At 42.4% G+C, this 16,065-nt stretch overlaps 2 protein-coding genes across 3 annotated transcripts in view; one reads left to right on the top strand and one right to left on the bottom strand.

Moving 5' to 3' along the window:
* iqch (IQ motif containing H) overlaps positions 1 to 2,179 on the bottom strand; it is a 185,690-nt gene extending 183,511 nt beyond the window's left edge. The window contains exon 1 of the mRNA XM_043677174.2: positions 2,088 to 2,179. Within this exon, the coding sequence (XP_043533109.2) occupies positions 2,088 to 2,168 (81 nt within the window). The 5' untranslated portion in view covers positions 2,169 to 2,179. The remainder of the gene's footprint in view (positions 1 to 2,087) is intronic.
* A 332-nt stretch (positions 2,180 to 2,511) lies between these two features.
* Positions 2,512 to 16,065, top strand: part of aagab (alpha and gamma adaptin binding protein) — a 46,574-nt gene continuing 33,020 nt past the window's right edge. The window contains exon 1 of one of the 2 annotated variants that reach the window (XM_043677178.2): positions 2,512 to 2,749. In XM_043677178.2, coding sequence (XP_043533113.2) covers positions 2,683 to 2,749 — 67 coding nt within the window. In that variant the 5' untranslated portion in view covers positions 2,512 to 2,682. The remainder of the gene's footprint in view (positions 2,750 to 16,065) is intronic. The other variant, XM_043677179.2, reaches the window with a different exon arrangement.

Below are 16,065 nucleotides of genomic sequence, written 5' to 3'. Positions count from 1 at the left end.
TACCCCATATCCTGAGACAGTGACCACTGGTTCTGGGTGTCCCAACCAAGGAAAATATTGATACTGCATCTAGTCTGTCCAGCACTGTTAGAATTATGTTTCAATAAGATACCCTCTCATGCTTCTAAACTCCAGTGAACACAAGCTCAGCTGAACCAATTTCTTCTCATATGACAATCTTGCCATTTCTGGCCTAGTGAACTTTGGCTACATTCCTTCATGGTCAGTAGACCCTCTCTTTGGTAGGGAGAACAAAACTGCACAAAATATCAGGTGTCGTCTCACCAATAACCTGTATTTCTATCTGTATGGGACCTTCATTTGTCTTCATTTATCTTTTCCTCTTATGCATATGCCCCAAATTTCACCTGAGTAAGGTAGTTAGTCTTCACCTCCTCTGCATATTGTTTCTTAAGTAATACTACATAGAAATGTTTTAAATAAAAATATATGAATTTAAATTGGCAACTAAACTGCATCTGAATGTCCATATCCTGCTCTCTAATCCTACTCTCCCCTTCATTTTTAACACAATTTGTCATCATTTCCCACGTGTAATAACACTGGAAATTGGCCAATATTAAATAACACATTGTATAATGCACAATTAATGATGAAACTGCTTATTCTGTGTGGTTAAATCAGAAATCCTCTGGTACAAACACAGTATTGACAACATAGAATGAAACGGCATAGAAAGGAACCATTCAGCTCATTTTGCCTGTACTCTTTATTCATTATTCAGTTAGTTCCAAACCCACAGTTCTTTCACATAGAGTTGTAATTTCCTGTTCAAGTATTTATCCAGTTCCCTCTGTAAGGCGATCACTGGATTGGATTAATTCTTACCTAGTCAGAGAATTTTGTCCTGGAGCTGGACTTGAAGACAAAAGTCAAGGCAGCACAATGGCACAGTGGTTAGCACTGCTGCCTCACAGTACCAGGGTCCCAGGTTTGATTCCAGCTTCGGGTGACTGTCTGTGTGGAGTTAGCACATTCTCCTTGTGTCTGTGTGGGTTTCCTCCAGGTGTTCCGGTTTCCTCCCACTGTCCAAAGATGAACTGGCCATGTTAAATTGCCCATAGTGTTAGGTACGTTAGTCAGAGGGAAATGGGTCTGGGTGGGTTACTCTTTGGACGGTCGGTGTGGACTGTTTGGGCCAAAGGGCCTATTTCCACACTGTAGGTAATCTAATCTGACACTCCAGTGCTGTATAGTTAGAGGTGTGATATTTCAGACCAAATACTAAATGTTCTATCTCAGACAGATGTAAAAGATCCATGGGAGAACAATGAAAATCCACAATGAAATGTCCTGTCCAATATTTACCTTTCAACCCACTTTTTCCTGCAGCAAACACAGAAAAGACTGGAGAAACTTAATAGGTCTGATAACAGCTGTGGTGAGAAAAGCAGAGTTAACCTCTCAACTCTAATATGACTTCCTCATGAAAACAGCTTAGCCTGTTATTATCTCATTGCTAAAATAAAATAAACAACTGATGCTGGAAGTCAGAAACAAAAAAATGAAATTCCTGGAGAAATTCATCAGGTCTGGCTGCATCTGTGGAGAGAGAGCAGTTAACATTTCGAGTCCAGCGACCTTCTTCAGAACTCAACACAAAATGTAAACTTTGTTTCTCTCTCCGCAGATGCTGCCAAATCTGCCGAGTTTCTTCTGCAATTTTGAAATTTTATTATCTTCTCCCAATTTGTGGGAGATCACTATGCGCAAACTGGCTGCCATATGGCAGAAGTAACTGCACTTCAACAGCCGTTTCACTGGTTTTAAAGTGCTTTGGGATATGCTGTGGTTGTGAGAGATGCTACAGAAATGCAATCCATTTAATTGGTAGTGCCCTTTCGAAAACTGCCTTTGAGTCTATGCTTCCAGACAACGAAACATTCAGCCTGTCCTGGAGGAGAGTCACGAAAGGGTTGATTCTGATTTCACTCCCACAGATGCTGCCAGACCTGCTGAGTTTCCCCAGCAATTTCTGTCTTTGTTTATGAAACGTTCAGCTTAATTGGCATTTAAAGGCCTTGGTTCGCTTTTAAAGAAGAAAAAAAATACTCATTTTTAAGTACCTTGACCAATATGTGTCCCACATCAGTGTTACTGCTTGCCATGTTGTGGGGGACTGTTGAGTTTCTTCCAGCTCTCACCATCCCTCCATTGCCTGTTGTCATCCTCCTGGCCTGTCTGGGTTCCCATGGCAACTGAACACAGCCTCTACTACATGCAAATAGGGAGATCCAATAACCTAACGGTGAATACGAAGTTACCCATTCTCACAGCTAGCAATCTCCATTGCTATTCCAAGGTTACAGAATATATAATATCCAGATAAACCTCATGCCACTCATTGAATTGTTTCTTGCTCACGCTTGCACGCGATGACAACTAGTCGACACCCCCCCCCCAACACAGGCACAATGGTACATTCCTCACCCTGTCCGCTCCCGGAGGCCGAAATGAAAGAAACGAGAGCGCGGATAAATAAAACCGAGGCTCCGGTACAGTGAGATGTGGCATTAGGAGAGATAGACTTAATTGCCGACGTCTGTATGGTGCGGTTTGGAAGGAAAGGGCGAGCTCCAGGGGGAAGTGAGACGCTTTTGACCCCGGCGGCTGCTCGGGGTGAGAGGTCAGAGTTGAGTGTCGGGCCCGAGTCGAGTTGGAATGGAGGTTCCCAGCGTTTTGCTTGTCAGCTGCTGCCCTGGTTTTGTGGAGGAGACGCTAGTGAAAGGTGAGTGGGAGCTCCCGGGGCTGGGCAGGAAACCGGGCCATCCGAGCTGGAGGGGAGGCCTGACATGCCGGCGGTCGGAGGCGGCCTTGGTGCTGCCAGCGCTGGGATGGTAATGGGAAGGGGAGGCCTGTCTCCCCGTCTCCCCGTGATGCGGGTCACTACAGGAGAAAGTGAGGACGGCAGATCAGAGTCGAGAGTGTGTTGCTGGAAAAGCCCAAGAGGTCAGGCAGCATCCGAGGAGCAGGAGAGCCGACGTTTCGGGCCGGAGCCCTTCATCAGGAATAAGGCTTATCAGCCTCTCACCCCCTCGGCTCCCAGCCTCATTCCTGATTAAGGGTTTTTGCCCGAAACGTCGATTCTCCTGCCCCTCGGATGCTGCCTGACCCTGCTGTGCTTTTCCAGCACCACATTCTCGACGGGGGTTACTCCATTCCTCGTTTATATCTCCCCTTCTTTCCCTCCTCCACCTCCCCTTCTTTCCCTCCTGCTTGTCTTTCTCTCCTCCCCCAAACTATCCCTTTCTCGTGTTCCCATCCCCGGTCCTCCCATGGTAGAGGTGATCTCAAACTGTGTTATGGAGATATCCACATTGTAATAAGTGTCATCAGTGACTATGTGGTTGGAAGCTTAGGGTCAGGTGTGTAGCTAACATTGCAAACAGCCTGGTTCACCTTTCTGTTTGCTGGGGAAGAGGGATGGAGTTTTTAATTAGAGAGCAGTTTGCAGCGGAGACAAAAGATAGTTGTAAAAGCAAGGCACTGTGGATGCTGAGGAGCTGAAATAAAAACTTGATTTGCAATTTTTAAGAAGGTTTGTAGATCACCTTGAAGTTCAGGTTGTAACTTTGCTCACTGAGCTTGGTAGGTTTGTTCCCAGACGTTTGTCATCATGCTAGGTAACATCAACAGTGAGCCTCTGATGAAGTGCTGGTGTTCTGTTCCACTTTCTATCATTGATATCATTGTCGGTTCACCCTCCTTAACAGACCAAGACATATAAATAGAAAGTGGGACAGAACACCAGCGCTTCAACGGAGGCGCACTGGTGATGTTCCCTAGCATGGTGACAAAACATCTGAGAACAAACCTACCAACTCAATGAGCAAACTTACAACCATAAAAACTTGAAAAAACTCGGCTAGTCTGGCAGCATCTGTGGGGAGAGAAACAAAGTTTTGAGTCTTCCAAAGTTTCTTCCAAGCACAGAAGTCAATGATTTTGATTTTTCCTGTATTTAGTTTGAATAACTTCCTTTTTGTCTACAAGTCCATGTCAAACAAGTAGTCTGCCAATTGAGAGGCTCTGAAAGTATCAAGAAATGTGTTCGTGAAGTAAAGCTGGGCAGTGTCAGCATACTGTGCTGTGTCTACCTAGGCAAATATTTCAAGTAGGTGTTAAAATTAGTAATATCTTTTTGATTTCTGCTCACCAATATCCCATGTCCCCAGGGAAAGAATTTATCATAACAGCAATGTTCCAGCTAATACATCATTAGTTTAGGAATTACATTCTCAATCATTGGAGTTTTTTTAAGAAACTGATGCACCTCACTTGGAAATATAGTCTGTAGATGCATGTATTGGTGCAAATCTTACTCCACTCATTGAACTACATGAACAAACTTGGGAAATCGATGTAAATAGTCAAAGTACTTTGCATAATCTCAAAAGAAAATGGTTTTATCCAACTTTCCTCTAAGTCTGAAAGCTTTGTAAACCCCTCTGTGAAGTTCTATGCGCCATTTTGGTCACCTTCTTGAACGGTATAATTGTAGTAGAAATGGCTCTGATAAGGTTCAATTAACTGATTCCTGGGATGAAGTGGTTATCTTATGATGGCTGAGTCTATATCCATTGAAGTTTAGATAATCAGATCACTCCTCATTTAAAACATAAGATCCTGAGGGATGTTGGCAGAGTCAGTGCTGAGAGGATGTTTCCCTTTTATGAGAGGTTAAAACTATAGGACACCATTTAAATCTAAGGGTTCCAATTTAGTAGCTCATACGTGGAATTTTATTCCTCAGAAGGGAAGAGAGACTGTATTCCAGACAGACTTAATTTTTGATAAATAAGGGACTTGAGAGTAACGACAGTCAGTAAAGTAGATTTGAGGTGACACCAGATCAAGTATTATCTCATTAAGTCATGGAGCGGTGCTGCAAGGCCTACTCCTGTTCAAACTTCATATGTTTCAGGGACTTGAGCAGGTAATTCACTCACTTTGTAGTCCTGAAGGTGTCCCATCCTTTAAATAACAAGCTAAACCGAGACTCCATCAGTCCTCTTAGAGTCATACAGCCATGGAAATGTACAGCACAGAAACAGCCCCTTCGATCCAACTCGTCCATGTCGACCAGATAACCCAACCCAATCTAGTCCCACCTGCCAGCACCTGGCCAATATCCCTCCAAGCCCTCCCTATTCTTATACCCATCCAGATGCCTTTGAAATGTTGCAATTGTACTCTCCTCCACTTCCTCTGGCAGCTCATTCCATACATGTACCACCCTCTGTGTGAAAACGCTGCCCCTTGGGTCCCTTTCATATCTTTTCCCCTCTCACCCTAAACCTATGCCCTCTAGTTCTGGACTTCCCTCACCCCAGGGGAAAGACTTTATCTATTTATCCTATCCATACCCCTCATGATTTTATAAACCTCTATAAGGTCACCCTTCAGCCTCGGACGCTCCAGGAAAAACAGTCCCAGCCTATTCAACCTCTCCCTGTGGCTCAAATTCTCCAACCCTGGCAACATCCTTGTAAATCTTTTCTCAACCCTTTCAAGTTTCATAACATTCCTCCAATAGGAAGGAGACCAGAATTGCACTCTACATTCCAAAAACAGCCTAACAAAAGTCCTGTACAGACGCAACATGACCTCCCAACTCCTGTACTTAATACTCTAGCCAATAAAGGAAAGCATACCAAATGCCGCCTTCACTATCCTATCTACCTGCGACTCCACTTCCAAGGAGCTGTGAACCTGCACTCCCAAGGTCTCTTTGTTCAGCAACGCTCCCTAGGACCTTACCATTAAGTGTATAAGTCCTGCTAAGATTTGCTTTCCCAAAATGCAGCACTTGCATTTATCTAATTTAAATTCCATCTGCCACTCCTCAGCCCATTGGCCCATCTGATCAAGATCCTGTTGTAATGTGAGGTAACCTCATCGCTGTCCATTACACCTCCAATTTTGGTGTCCTCAGCAAACTTACTAATGATACCTCTTATGATGAAAAGGAGTGGACCCAGCACCGATCCTTGTGGCACTCCACTGGTCACAGGCCTCCAGTCTGAGAAACAACCCTGCACCACCTTCCTCTGTCTTCTACCTTTTGTATCCAAATAGCGAGTTCTCCCTGTATTCCATGAGGTACACCTGATCAGGTCCTGGGGATTTATCCACTTTTATGCGTTTCCAGCACTTCCTCCTCTGTGGTATGGACATTTTTCGAGATGTCTCCATCTATTTCCCTACGTTCTATATCTTCCATCTCCTTTTCCACAGCAAATACTGATGCAAAATACTTGTTTAGTATCTGCCCTACTTCCTGCAGCTCCACACAAAGGCTGCTTTGCTGATCTTTGAGGGGATTTGTTCTCTCCCTAGTTACCCTTTTGCCCTTAATGTATTTGTAAAAACTCTTTGGATTCTCCTTAACTCTATTTGCCAAAGCTGTCTCATGTCCTCTTTTGCCCTCCTGATTTCTCTCTTAAGTATACTCCTCCTGCCTTTATACTCTTCTTAGGATTCACTTGATCTATCCTGTCTATACCTATTCCTTCTGTTTTTTAACCAAGCCCTCAATTTCTTTAGTCATCCAGTATTCCAGCCTTTCCTTTCGCTCTAACAGGAATATACTTGTTGTGAACTCCGGTTATCTCATTTCTGAAGGCTTCCCATTTTCCAGCCATCCCTTTACCTGTGAACATCTGCGCCCAATCAGCTTTTGAAAGTTCTTGCCTAATACCATCAAAATTGGCCTTCCTCCAATTTAGAACTTCAACTTTTAGATCTGGTCTATCCTTTTCCATCACTATTTTAAAACTAATAGAATTATGGTCGCTGGTCCCAAAGTGCTCCCCCACTGACACCTCAGTCACCTGCCCTGCTTTATTTTCCAAGAGCAGGTCAAGTTTTGCACTTTCTCTAGTTAGTACATCCACATACTGAATCAGAAAATTTTCTTGTACACACTTAACAAATTCCTCTCCATCTAAACCCTTAACACTATGGCAGACCCAGTCGATGTTTGGAAAGTTAAAATCCCCTACCATAACCACCCTATTATTCTTACAGATAACTGAGATCTCCTTATAAATTTGTTTCTCAATTTCCCTCTGACTATTAGGGGGTCTATAATACAATCTCAGTAGGATGATCATCCCTTTCTTATTTCTCAGTTCCACCTAAATAACTTTCCTGGATGTGTTTCTGGGAATATCCTCCCTAATGCTGTAATGCTATCCCTTATCAAAAATGCCACTCTCCTTCCTCTCTCGCCTTCCTGTAGTATTTGTAACCTGGAACATTAAGCTGCCAGTCCTGTCCATCCCTGAGTCATGTTTCTGTAATTGCTGTGATATCCCAGTTCCATGTTCCTAACCATGCCCTGAGTTCATCTGCCTTCCCTGTTAGGCCTCTTGCATTGAAATAAATCAGTTTAAGTTATCAGTCCAACCTTGTTCTCTGCTTTGTCCCTGCCTGCCCTGACTGTTTTGATTCGCCTTTGTTCTCAACTGTGCCAGTTCTCAGATTGAAATCTTTCCTTACTATCTCCCTGGGTCTTACCCCCCACCTTCACCCTCTCTGAGACATCCTTGATCCTGGCACCAGGGAAGCAACACATCATTCTGATTTTTCGCTGCTGGCCACAGTAACGCCTGTCTGTGCCCCTGATGAGAGAGTCCTCTAACACATTCGATCGCTTGGAACCCGATGTACCTCTCATTACTTTAGAGCCAGTCTCAATACCAGAAACTTGGCTGTTCGTGCTACGTTCCCCTGAGAATCCATCATCCCCTACGTTTTCCAAAATAGCATACTTGTTTGAAATGGGGATAGCCACAGAAGACCTCTGCACTACCTGCTTACCTCTCTTACCTTTCCTGGAGTTAAACCAACCATGTGACTGTATCTGAGACTCCCCCCCCCCCCCCCCCCCCCCCCCCCCCCTCCTATCACTGCCATCTATCACACCCCCTTGCTCTTGTAACTTCCACATTGCCTCTAACTGCCTCTCCAACCGATCCATTCGATCTGATAGGATTTGCAACCAATGGCATTTATTGCAAATATAACCTCAGTAATCCGTAAACCCTCCCTAAACTAAACTCCCACATCAGACAATTAACCCAGCATTAATTGCCAATTGTGTGTCAAACCTGTACCACACTTTATGTGAAAGATTTTAAGGTCAATCCCTCCCAAAAAGTGTAATATAGTTTTTCTGTATCTACCCTGCTGCCCTTTAAAACCTTGAACACTTTGATCAGATCACCCATTAACTGTCTAAACTTCTCAATTCTAATCTTTGTAGTTTTGACTGGAATATAAGCTATGAAGTCCAAATATTATTCTGGTAAAACAAACTACTTCCTCCAAGGCCAATATCTCCCTCTGAACTATGGTAAACTATAAATGCAATATATTTTGTTTCTATTCTAGAATTATAGTGTAAGTGCAGTTTCAGTATGTCTTATTATACTGACATCAACTGCATTGAAGCTGGTATAGCCATATAAGATTTATTGCTGACCCTGTAACGTTTCCTTATTAAAATCAATGGTTTATAGTAAATCAGTTAATCCCATTATAAAACCTTCACAGTGCAAAATCAGTCAACTGAATTCCCAGTAGCGTGGTTTATACATGAGAGCTGTTTTCTGGAGTTTTCAGCTAATGTCTTCTGCTGATTCCTGTTGTCAAACAAAGGTCAACATTGGCGAAATTAATGGCAAGTTAGCGTTAGTTTAGTGTGGACATTGGTTTTGATAAATACTGATAAGGATTGGCAACAGGATCACATTTCTTTTTCATCCGACGGCTTGAGATCTGTTATGTTTTTCTCACAGCTGCCCTATAACCTTTGTGCTATCTGAGGGATTGTTGTCTGCTGTATACCTGTGTTGCTGTATACCTGTGTTTTTGAGTCACAATTTATTGCTTGGCTGTGGGTCATTGCCAATAGGTGGTCAGTGCACCTACCTTCAGTCTTGTGGAAAATAGATCACCATATTCTTCACCTGCCTCATCATATAGAAATGACCATCGCAGGTGCGAAAATCCAGCTTGACCCTCTTTATTCTATACTGAGAGAGTGCTGTAGAAAATCCAGCTTTATTCCTGATGAAGGGCTTTTGCTCGATACGTCGATTTTGCCTGTCCTTGGATGCTGCCTGAATTGCTGTGCTCTTCCAGCACCACTGATCCAGAATCTGGTTTCCAGCATCTGCAGTCATTGTTTTTACCATATAGAAATGACTAGCAACCATTGAACAACTAGAATCTCATCATGAGGCAGTCACTGCTGCAAGCCTTTTTTGATAGAGACAAAAAAAGTACCTAAAACATTTGGGTGCAACTATTTGATTTGCACATGATTTTGGAACACGTAGTCAAAATTTGTCAAACAATGATCTTTTTCCACAGAAAAAAATACACTTGGCAAATTACTTACCTTGAAAGGGTTAATGGAATCTAAGCACAATGCCATATCAAACAATATTACACTTTGTATTATGTTTAACTGTAGCCAAAATTCTACATTTAAAATTCTTAGTAGCAAGTTGTTGTGTACAGTTTTAATTAATTTGATAACAATAACTTATCTTTTGGCAGTGTGTGTTCAACATTAGTCTGCATGCCAATGAAAGCTTATCTGATGGAAAATTGTAGTTTTTTGTTATGGAAACTTAAAACTTTTCCAGTGTGCCATTTTATTCAACCATGGAAATGCTTGTGTTGCAAGATGAAATATTTAATTCCACTATTTACAGTAAAACAAGTTAGTGTTGAATGTGGAATGTAAAAAGCGATAAATTACAATCATCGAGCAATACTGGGTTTGACCAAAGATGAAATGCATGAGTGCCTTTGTAAATTAGCCCATCCAAGTGAGACATGATTGGCGTTATTTTGCTTTTATTTTAAATGTGTTGTGGGATTCAGCTTGGTTCATAAATGCATTGCAGACCAGAGAGTTACACTTTGAAACAAAAACCGCCAACGTTTACATCTAATTTGGTATAGCTTAAATTGACTTTAAGTATTAGCGATGGTTGTTGCAGAGCATTGTTAGGTAAGTTTATAAGATGTATTAGCACCAATGTTACAGTATATTATGCAGGAGAAACCAAATCAAACAATAGTTATATTCACCTTTTTAATGTTAAGTGCCAAGAGCTTCTTGTTTTAGTCCAATTTGTAAAAGGTTTGCATTTATGTGAAGCTCTCAAACATCTTTATGCACATAAAGCCATTTTGCACTCAACATAATCCAGTAAACAAATTTGAAATGGATGACGAGTTAATCTATTTTCATTGAAGACATGTGCTCTGGCAATTTAATCACCACAAAATAAAAATGAGGTTTAACTTTTCAAAGAACAACAATTCCTCCGGTTTGGAATATTGGTTGGTATAATTTATCCGCATCCTGGAGTGGGATTTGGACACTCAACCTTCTGACTCTGAGGTCAGACATTGAAGTGAAATTGCTCCAAACCTTACTCTAGTGATGAATCCAATCATGGGTCTGGTATTACACAGCTCAATCTTCCTGTCCTGCAGCATGTTTGGAAGAACAAAAAGCATATAACTGTGCTGATGGCATTTTCACAATTCAAGATAATGTTAACTGAAATATTAGCAACAACACTCCAAGGGATGTTCTCGTTTTGAGAGATTAGCAAGAATTGCTGTTAAGACTGTTCTTTTGGGATAAACCACTGCTTGGTGGTTGCAGTGCTTTGGCAAAGAAACAATTTGTGGGAGAAAGATTTTGCAATACAGATTTACATATTAGAAAGTGTAGTTGTCAGCATTCAAGTGTTTACACCAAGTGAGTAGCCTGTAAACATTCACCACCTTCATTGAAAGTTTCACAATAAACAGCTATTTGCAAAAACAAGCAGAGTTCAGGTTTGGATGACAAAATGTTAACCAAAAACAAAAATTGCTGGAAAATCTCAGCAGGCCTGACAGCCTCTGTGGAGAGAAATCAGAGTTAATGTTTCATCAGAATTTCTGGCTGTGCACTTGACCCAGTGTGGCCCAGTGGCCACCTCCACCACGGAGTTTCCCAAGCTCAATATATAACCCGGATGCGATTTCACAAACTGTTAACAAATGTTGAAGATTTTGTCAGATTGTGTGAAATATAAACTTTCAGGCAATTGTTTAAGTTGAGGAATTAATCATTTGAGGTGCCCAGTGTCAAAAATGGATTTACATTTTAGGTAATCTTTCGTTGTCCCAATCACATTTCACATGCAATTCACCTACTTAATCTAACAGTTTTGGTACTGTTCTGCTTAAGTTCCACAAGGTGGCTTTGGAAACTGGGAGATCACGCTTCTGTTTTAAGTACAGTATCTGTAGCATATCTGTACTACAAAGTGGAAATTTAAGTGTGCCAAAGAGCTAGTCCAGCCTATATAATTGCATTGAAGGTATTCCTTAAGAGTGATTTGATTTGTAGCTGTACATTTTGAAAGTGACTGGTGGAAATCTTTATTGATTCTGTTTTATTGAGACATATTTTTGAAGGAGTGGTAATCTTGCAGATTGCTTTGCTTTGCCTTTTTTTTTATGGAATAAGGGGATCTGCATTTTCTTTTGAGAAATTCTGATCAGGGCTGCTTCAGAAATGCTGAGTAATTCTTCAATGCTGATTGTTCTCTGGAACTGTAGAATTGCTGGGGAATGGCAAATCAGTACTCTTTTTCTTTTCTCCCCCCCCCCCCCCCCCCCCCCACCTATCCTTTCCTTTTCACAGTAGTCAGTTGCTGTATTCTGACATTTCAAGATGCAGAATCACCGGTAAATGCTATCAAAAGTAAGTACATAATATGTGAAGTTAGAATGCCACATGAATGGGGTTATAGGGATGATAGGTGAGTATCATGCCAAGAGGGTAGGGGTGGAGAGCTAGATGGCAGTGTGACCAGGTCAGTGGTGCAATGTTTAGAATAGGTCTAGGTGGGAGGGTGCTATCAGGCTCCACAGCAAAGGTAATTGTTGGTCCATGGGGCTTTCAGGTGTGGGTGCAGCCAGAGAACAGGTAGGGAAAGGCTGGGTGGCATCAGGACAGAAACGTGAAATGATGGAGGTGGTAACAGGGTCCGGGGCAGATGAAGTTGGTAGTAGGGAGGTAGACGCTATTCCCCTTTTGCTCACTGTGGACCAATTCTTGGGGCTTAACCAGCTCCGTTAGGAAGGGAGCATCAGGTCCAGACTAGCAAGAGACTGTCATTTTTGATGTCTGGGGGATGTAAGTGGTCTGGGACAGGTGTATTTTAAGGTATGTGAGCTAAATATGGGATCAGTTGAATAGTTAACCTAGGTGTTGGGTTATGTACTTAATAGCAATAGTCCAACTTTTTCTGAGCAATTATTTACTTAATTTCATCAGAACCCTCTGAAGTCTCTGGTTTAATGGATACTTTCAGAATACTTCAAGCATAGTGGTATCACCTATAGGAATTTTCAATTTCCTGGGCAATTCCTGCAGAATCCACAGGGTCTCTGTGCACAAGTCCTTTTTAAGCAAAAATAACATTTCAAGACCATCAGAAAATCCCATCCAGGGTTTCAGAAAGCAAAATTAGTAAGGAAAAAAAGGTAGATTATTTATAAAATTTTATAAATTAAGCATGAGTTTTAAAATTAAACAGTATGACAGAAATAAATGTGAGGTGCAAACTTGTATTTTCATTACAATTTTGAGGAGTGCTTTGTTGGTGGAGATGCTCTTCTTTTGGGTGAGTTGGAGGTGCCAGTGTTGAACTGGAGTGGACAAAGTTTAAAAATCACAACGCCAGGTTAAAGTCCAACAGGTTTAATTTGGAGGCACTAGCTTTTGAAGTGCTGCTGCTTCAGGTGATTGAAGGACCAGTGCTCTGAAAGCTAGTGCCTCCAAATAAACCTGTTGGACTATAACCTGGTGTTGTGTGACTTTTTTTAACTTTTAGATGAGATGTTAAATGGTTACCTTCTCCATGGATTTGGAGGACAGAGATTCAACGTCTGAAATTATTGAACTGATTGTTGATCCCAAAGATGGTAAAGTGCTAAATCGAGGAACAAGGTACAGTACTTCTTTTTTTTTGTCCTCCTGCTTCTCCCTTTTTTTCTACAATACAAAATCAATAACGGTTCCAGTTCCATCAGTTCTGATAAAGTGTCAAATTTGACTTGTAACATTAATTCTGTTTCACTGTCCATTATCCTATCAGACCTACTGAGTTTCTTTGGCACTTTGTCTTCTATTTCACTCTTCCCATGGATTATTTTAATCGGTCAGTTTAGATATACTACAACACACCTGTTGGGAGGTCAGACTGGAACCTGGGCAACCTGACCCAGAGATAGGGGCACTGCCACTGTGCAATAAAAACACTGTCACACTTCTCATTGTTGACCTGTTTTATTTATTAACTCAGTTCGGTCAACATAATCTGTGCATTGCAGATGAAGCTCTTCAAAGACACATTTCACCAATGTTAAAGTGGTAGATGAGGTTAACTTGTGAAATTGTGGGTGCGAGCTTGGGTTCATCTATCTGTTGACTGTGCAGTAATGTCAATTCACTTGTATTTTAATACTTTATACATGCTTCAGTTTGCAAGTATTAGAATCACAAAATATTACAGAACAGAAGATAGCCATTTGGTTCATCGCCTGTACTGATTTTCTGCAGAAAAATTTTACTCCCTGTAGCCCTGCACATTCTTCCTTTTCAGATAACAATTTGATTCTCAAGTAATCAATAACTCCATGGAGGCTGGTACTTGTTGCCAAGTCACCCTTTATTTACACATGGAGTGATCTTGACACTGATCCAGCTCCCTCAGTCAGCAATTGGATTGAACAGGATGTCTGACACTCCTGTTCTTATCTGTCAGCCAAGGCTCCCTGATTGGGGTTGTTAATCTTATTCAATCAGGAAGCTCATTTTGTGAGGTCCACGTGGCTGACCTTGTTACAATCACTACAGGTCTCCCCCTCTGAATCTGACGACATAAGCCAGTTTTTTTTTGTGACTCCTCCTGGGGGATTTTAGCACTCCGGGTCAGGTTCCTTCAATTCTGCCTTTTGGTTTGGGCAGTATGTAACAGCCAGCAGCATGCCTCTTGGGACCAGAGCATCTCAGAAGAAATTCATTCCCCTCTTTAGGTGACAAGACAGCAACATCCACAGTGTCTATCTCAGCTTCCAAGGTATCTTCAATGCTTGACAGAGAGGGAGAACCCACAGGTTCTGGAATGGTTGGAAAGGCTGTCGAGGAACTGGGCATGTTGTGCTCCCACATCGTTAGTGAATTTGTAGCTTTCATATGGTCCATGTGCTTGTTCAGGACTGTTGCACCTACCAAAAAAACTTAAACATCACTGGGCCTGACCCCACATTGACCATACTTATTACTTATGCAGGGACATGCCCATTGTTCCGACACCAAACTTTATCCCCTGAAGTAAACCGTCTCTCATCGCGGAGTCTTGTGTGCGGCATTGGTGTTCTAAATACCGTTTCACCCTTCTCCTGCTCCCTTCCCTGTCTGTCTGTGAAGGTCAGATTTAACCTGGTGCAGAGTCTTCTCCCCATTAGCAACTCTGCTAGAGCTATCCTTGTAGTTGTAAAAGGGGTGGTCCTATAAACAAATAGGAACTGTGACAGCTTGGTATCTAGTGAAGCTGTAGACTGTTTCTTTATGCCTGCCTTCAAAGTTTGCATTGCTCTTTATGCCACCATCAGATGATGCATGGTATGGAACTGTCTTTGTATGTCAACTACCATTCGACTTTTGGAAATTCTCAAATTCCCTGCTGGCAAACAGTGGCCTGTTATCTGTGCCCAATATTTCTGGGAATCTGTGTATTGCAAAAGATGCTCAGTTTTTCTACTTTTGTCACTATGTAGGTCCAGTCCTTTGAGTGGGCATCCACAATGACTAGGAGCATTGAACCCATGAAAGGACCAGCATAGTCGACATGGAACCAAGTACAGGGCTTACCAAGCCATTCCCATGAATGTGGGGGAGATACTGGTGGTAATTTTTGTCCTTTGTTGGCACTCTGGTGTTATGGATTAGGCCAGACCACTCAACATTTTTAAGCAGGTAGTCCAGACTGTAACTTTGCTATTTGTTTCAGTAAGTGTACAGTGAAAATTATCCAGTGTAAGTTAGCTAGATTGACTACCCGGTTTTAAAACAGACAAATGTATTCACTAAATTACGGAATGAAACACAAAAAAACATTATATAGATTACCCACAGAACTCTGTCTATCCAAACTAGGCTTAACTATGCTGTTCTGAAAATAGAGGAGAAAGTGAGGTCTGCAGATGCTGGAGATCAGAGCTGGAAATGTGTTGCTGGAAAAGCGCAGCAGGTCAGGCAGCATCCAGGGAACAGGAGAATCGACGTTTCGGGCATAAGCCCTTCTTCAGGAATGAGGAAAGTTTGTCCAGCAGGCTAAGATAAAAGGTAGGGAGGAGGGACTTGGGGGAGGGGCGTCGGAAATGTGATAGGTGGAAAGAGGTCAAGGTGAGGGTGATAGGTCAGACTGGGGTGGGGGCGGAGAGGTCGGGAAGAAGATTGCAGGTTAGGAAGGCGGTGCTGAATTCGATGGATTTGACTGAGACAGGGTGGGGGGAGGGGAAATGAGGAAACTGGTGAAATCCGAGTTCATCCCTTGTGGTTGGAGGGTTCCTAGGTGGAAACTTCTCTTTCCAATCCTCCCACTTCCTCCAAACGAAAGGAGTAGCCATGGGCACCTGCATGGGCCCCAGCTATGCCTGCCTCTTCGTAGGATATGTGGAACAATCCATCTTCCGCAACTACACTGGCCCCACCCCCCACCTTTTCCTCCGCTACATCGATGACTGTATCGGCGCCGCCTCGTGCTCCCACGAGGAGGTTGAACAGTTCATCCACTTCACCAACACTTTCCACCCCGACCTCAAATTCATCTGGACAGTCTCAGATTCCTCCCTCCTTCCTCGACCTTTCTATTTCTATCTCAGGCGACCGAATCAACACGGACATCTACTACAAACCGACCGACTCCTACCTGGACTACACCTCCTCCC

This window comes from Chiloscyllium plagiosum, unplaced genomic scaffold (assembly GCF_037043375.1).
Source record: "Chiloscyllium plagiosum isolate Xiang-an unplaced genomic scaffold, Cpla_swu_hap1 HiC_scaffold_39, whole genome shotgun sequence".
Taxonomy (NCBI): Eukaryota; Metazoa; Chordata; class Chondrichthyes; order Orectolobiformes; family Hemiscylliidae; genus Chiloscyllium; species Chiloscyllium plagiosum.
The sequence above is the reverse complement of the archived record's forward strand: the minus strand, read 5'-3'. Positions and strand labels throughout refer to the sequence as shown.